Source organism: Hydra vulgaris, chromosome 11 (genome assembly GCF_038396675.1).
Source record: "Hydra vulgaris chromosome 11, alternate assembly HydraT2T_AEP".
NCBI classification, from domain to species: Eukaryota; Metazoa; Cnidaria; class Hydrozoa; order Anthoathecata; family Hydridae; genus Hydra; species Hydra vulgaris.
The window spans coordinates 25,720,047-25,726,046 of NC_088930.1; the positions used below are offsets into that span (position 1 = coordinate 25,720,047).

Below are 6,000 nucleotides of genomic sequence, written 5' to 3' on the forward strand. Positions count from 1 at the left end.
TTGCATTTTGTGCAATATTCTTAAATTACTTAGTAAATAAAAGTTACTTAAGTAAATAAAAAACAGCAAATGTATATTTAAAAATGTCCAAAGAATCAAATATTTCATTTTTCTTTTGCATTAGTTGCTCCCGATAGTTCATGTGAGATGACCAACATGAAAAAAAAGCACAACCAACACCCTGGCACATTAGACTAAAATCTTTTGAAATAGTTTTGGATGTAATGTCACCAAGTTTTACAAATGTTGTGTGATGTACTTAACAAATAGTTTGCTAATTTACACATGCTGCTTTAGATGTACAAACTTTAAATGCTAGCTTATGTAGCTTATGTTATTTACAATGTAATGTCTTTTCAAGAAGAATTTAGTATAATTTTATAAAATAATGAAGTTAAAAAAATCTATAAAAATATTTCTAAGAAATCTTTTAATGTAATAATTTAAAGAAAACTAATTGTACTATGGTAGTTAACTTCAAATTTGATTTGAATTTAAAATTCCATTCATTAGCTTTAAGTTTTAAGCTAAACAACTCAAACTATGTAAAGAAAATTCTGGAGATTTTTCTTAACTAATTAGCCTTAATTTTTTGTTTACAGTTTGCACAATAATAGGCCTTGGTTTTAGATAGCTGTGCTCTAAATCAATTGTGTATAGGCATAGTTTATCCCAGGAAAATTATTTAAGATATAAAAGAAGTGGTCAAGTGCAAAGGTATTTTATTTTTTAAATTTCATAAAAGGGGTTTGAATTTCAAAAATGTTCAATCACAAAGTGAAGAGTTTGCTAAGAAATGTTTCAAAAATGTTTAATTTTAGCCAATCATCAAATCAACAATTTTAGCCAATAAATTTACCTCAATGAGTGTTAATAATCAAGTGGTTGAGGCCATTCTAGAACATCATAGCAAGTTAAATATATTTTTACCTGATTTACCCTCATCACAAAATCCAGCTAAGTCTCAAGAAACTCATCATAATGATGATTTTTGGTGAATTCTTTAATAAGAAGTATAGTGGGTGACTGGACAGCTGGTAATGTTGACCAACTTTAATCCAGAATTAGATATTGCCTAAGAAAAATCGATATCAATGTTGTACAAAAATTACCATTTAATGACATGTAAAGATATGGCTAAAGATGCTATTGCATATTTTTTTTTCACAGTTATTGGCTAATATATTTAGTTTTTATACTTCTATTTTTTTTTGAATAAATATTTTTTGATACAAATTTATAATAAAAAAACCTGTGCTAAATTTATTTGACATTTTTATTTGTTTGTGAAATATAAATATGTTGTTTTGTAGTTAGTTTTTTTTATTTATTATAATTTATATTAGATGCTGTTTTAAAGATTGTTAACTTTTTGACTGAAAGTGTTAATTTTGGATTTTCATATGGTGTTTCTTCATGGAATACAAAATTTGTTTTAGAAGGATATCTTGCTGCATTTATTTTTTATGCCACAAAATTGTTATATTATCTTGATGGAGAATCAGAAGAGTAAGTGTCTTTATTGCTGTATATTTTAAATGAAAAATTCGCTTTTCAAACCTAAGCCTTACAAAAATATTGGATTGCTAAAAAGTAGCGACTGCCTTTACAAAAAACTGCTTGAAAATTAGCGACCGCTTTTTCAAAAAACCGCTAAATGATTGGGGTGCTTTTGAATTTCCTCCTCCCTATTGAAACTTTCATGTTTTTAAACTTTGTAGTCAGAACAAATAATAAACTGATGATGTTTAGTTAGACAAGTAGGTTTAATGAGGCTTCCCAGCATGAGGCTTCCCAGCTAAACTGAAATAATTTTTGTTGTGTTGATTTTGCAATGCGAGGACCGGCGTTGTCATTTATAGAATAAGTAAACTTTATTGTGCTGCAGACATTTTTTAGTTTCACTTGAAGTTTGTTAAGTTGAGCACAGTTGGTTGCTGCAATAATTTTGGTATTCAGCAGAACAACACTGCATATTACGGAACATTGTGTATTGGGAACACAATGCCAGGTACTCACTTCTTGTCTCTGGTGAAGAAATGATCAAGCCAGTTAAATGCGCAGTGCAAGACAAAATGTTTATACAGGTATCCACTTTTTGACTTAGCTGACAAGTATTCTGTTTGTATAGTATCCAAATACCAAGCTTGTAATTTTTCTCATTTCATGCAAGTGTTATTCTATAGTGCCATTAATGGCATCTAAGTTTTTTTGTTAAGCAGAATGTAGTTAATCTTATTGTTTTTGATATGCTGCTTTAAATGCTCCAAATCCAAATTAAAACCCAATTATTATACCCAATTATTATAATTTTTGTATGAATTTGAATAATTAAAAAATTATATCTTGACATTATTAGCACAAGCCTAATTTTTTTTTTAAGTTATGAAAATTTTTTAGTTCAATTTTTTTTTTTTTTTTTTTTGTGTGAGATTTGTATTAAAATTACAAATCACACTGGCTATTTGTTGCATTAACTGTCATCTACTATTTATCATCTTCTATTATTTTTATTGTAATTGTATTTTTTGGTGAATTTTTATTTTATTTTGACTAATTTACAAATCACAATGCCTCAACTGTAATTCTACCACTATATTTAATTTTCATTGTGTTATAAAAAAAATTGAAATTGCGTTATTATTTTAAAGTTAATTTGAGTTTTTTGGACCTAAGAATTTTTACATTTTATACAGGGTAAATATGCATTGAATTAAAAAAAATGTCCAAGTTAAAATCCAGCTATTGCACTAAAATAAAAAAATAGTTTGCAACTTTTTTTTTTTTATTACAACCAGAATTGATCTTTGTTACACTCAAAATTTTATTCAATAAAATTCAATTTTACCCTATATTTATTATTGTTTAATATAAAATCAATATATGATTCATTTTTTTCTAAGAATCTAAGAAATAAAACAACTCTGACAAAAACATTTTTCTGAAATTTGGAAGAAATCAAAAAGAATATTATATATAAATCGACAAAATAATTAGGCATTAGGCTTCTGTGTTATTCTGTGTTTAAACTGAAAAGATCAAGATTCTACAATTTGTTCAGTGTAGAGTTTCAGTGATTTTTTCGTCTATTGATAAAATGTTTGGTTTAATGTTTAAGGTTTTATTATGTTGCTGTTGCAGTTTAACAATGCGAAGAGGTTTTGAATTGAATTTTCTAAAAATACAAAGTGTCAGCTACATGTGTTTTTTTTAGTACTAGAGATGCAAACTCCCCTCAGTTTGAGGGGGTTACAAATTTTATATGGTCATAATTTTTGAACGCTGAGAGATAATACTATAAAACTTAAAATTTATTGATGAATATAAGTCTAGTTGAGAATAGTACAAAAAAATTTTTATCAATTTGTTGCCCCTCACATTTGGGGTGAGTTGGGGGATGAAGTTAAAGGGCTTTTTTGTTCCTAGCCTCCAATCATCACAATTTTTTGCGAAGCCTCATTATTTGACATAAGTATAAACATACAAATGTTTGGATTGCTCCATGTCTGAAAGTTATCTCAAACACCAAAAAATCCTGGAACCATCACTGAATGTTTAAATACAAAAAAATTGTTAATCTACTCTAAGTTTCTAATAAAAAATAATAGAAATTTTGAAACTAAAATTACATTTCTTTCAAATTCCATTATTCTTAGTTTTTACTTGTTTGATTGTCTATTATTTTTACATTTAAAAGAATTTGTCAGTATAAACTACTGCTAAAATTATAATTATACCATATACTTTCTTAATTTGATGGAAATATTTATGAAAACTTTAATCTTTTTATTATATTGGATTTGTACATAGTATTTATAACAATCTTGTTTTATTTTTAACTTGTAAAGCCAAAATAGGGACTCTATGAAAAGATTGTGGTGACTTTAGTCATCCGTATCTTATTTGAGCTCCTGCAGGTTTTTTATAAATCCACTTTTTTTATGTGAACATTTCTTTCTAAATATATTTTATTTTTATATGAACAGTAAATATATATAATAAAAAATTAACAAGATTATCTTTGCTTCCACTTTAGTCAGTTGCACCGTCTACAGTGTATAAAAAAATTGTAAAAAATTAATCGGGAAAAAAAATGAATCAAGTTAGTTAAATTTTGTGACAATCTTGGGTTCAACATTTTTTTGTTCAAACATTTGTAATATCTATGGTTTAATAAAAAGTTTTTGGGTACTTGATTTTCCTGCAGCTATTGTAAAAATATTGTTAATACATTACTAAGTAATCAAGTTATAAACTAAATCTTGAAAAATATTGTTAAACTTTCAGTAGTTTTTAAAATATTTGTGAGATTTTAATGGTAACATTCATAAAAATAGGTGGTAGGATATGATTAGGTGATTATGAGTAGGTGTTGGTTTTATTAATAATTTTAAATATTACTACTTAGCTGGAAAGATTACAAGGAAACCTGATAATGACCAATAATTATCTAATAGGTGATAACCCTGTGTGTGATGCCCTGTGCATCCTTGATTTAGAATCTAGTATTGCAGAAGGATATATTCTCTGTATAGCAGAGAATGGCTGCATTGAGAATATTTTGCACTTTAAAAGTGCACATTTGTTAACAAAATTAACTAGCGACTGACAAGTTTGTATTCTCAGGTGGTTAATACACAGGAAGGAACATTTTTTATTTTTCTGAAAGATTTACCACCCACTCCGAGTTTATTAAGACATGCTACCCATCCAATTTATTTTTTGGTTTACTTGTTATCAACAAAGAAACTGTATCTCAAAACTAAAAAAATTAGAAAACATAAATAGTCTGACCCGTTTATTAAGCCCCTGCGTTTATTAGATCTGAGCGAAAATTCCTTCCTCTCCCCTCCCCCCCCCCCCCATCCTTTTACTAACCCTACTAACTTTTACTAACTTTTTTTTAACTTCATTTTATTAGAAAAATGTTTTATACTATAAAAATCTAAAAACGTGTTTCTACTAACGAAGGTTTTATATGATACACAACCTCTTTCCTACTTTCTATGGCTACCTCTCATCCAAAAAAATTAGATTTGTAATTTTGTTTTTTTTAGAAATGACGTCATCAATGTTCAAGTCTTATTCCGCTTCAATTTAACACGTGTAGAAACTTGGAAACATTGGGTGTTTAAAAATACAAATAAAGTTAAAAAGAAGCTTCATAATGGCATACCTCAAAATTTAAATGATTTAAAATATATAAATGACGTTTCGACATATGTTGATTATTGTTGTAAAGATGTTTTTAGTAGCTTCCAACCTCGTGATTGTGTTCTAGCCACGCACGAGCAGATGAGTCGGGTTATTAGACGAGTAACTTCTAACAGTGAAACAAAAGAAAGTTTATTCAAAATTTTTAATGCTTCTGCTCGTCACTTTAATGAAGAAGTAGATTTAGATAACATCATTAGATTACCTAGTAGTTTTCCACAGAGTCACAGTCAAATTGGTGAGCCACTATATACTATGAATGATACGTCCGATTCAGAACTAAAATTAAAGGTGAAAAAATGTTCATGTAGAAATACCGACGCTTCTAAAAACTTACCATCAATTAGTTATGCTAGCTTAATGGAGCCTAACGAGTCTTGCAAATACTTAATAGAAGTGTTGTCTAAACGATTTTTGATAGATCAAAGTGAGCTGCAGATATATTTAAAAGCTGTTGGACTAGCCATACGCAATTCTACGCTGAATGTGTTTGCTTATTAAATAATAAGCTGATTTTATTGTTTTTTCTTTGGTGTTTTTGTGGTTAATAAGATATAAATAAATACCCTAACCATGCAAAATTTATAAATCGAAAAGAGTGTTTTGTATGAGGATTTGTACGAGGTACGAGGACGAGGATAAGACGTTTCAACTTATTTTTGTCAGTACTTTCCTTATCAGTATTTCAATAACTGACATAATTACGTGTTCTTTATACTTAGACTATCTTCAGTCATATAAAATCTCAATATTTTTTAGAAATTTTGGTACTGATAAAATCAATGT

General features: G+C 27.8%; 1 protein-coding gene across 3 annotated transcripts in view; it reads left to right on the forward strand.

Annotated features, from left to right (window-relative positions):
• Positions 1 to 5,727, forward strand: part of LOC100214275 (TATA box-binding protein-associated factor RNA polymerase I subunit B) — a 28,052-nt gene extending 22,325 nt beyond the window's left edge. For 2 of the 3 annotated variants that reach the window (XM_065810575.1, XM_065810576.1), the window contains exons 7-8: positions 1,347 to 1,509; positions 5,058 to 5,727. In XM_065810575.1, coding sequence (XP_065666647.1) covers positions 1,347 to 1,509; positions 5,058 to 5,715 — 821 coding nt within the window. In that variant the 3' untranslated portion in view covers positions 5,716 to 5,727. Of the gene's footprint in view, positions 1 to 1,346; positions 2,088 to 5,057 lie in introns of all 3 variants that reach the window. The other variant, XR_010641859.1, reaches the window with a different exon arrangement.
• The last annotated feature ends 273 nt before the right edge of the window (positions 5,728 to 6,000 follow it).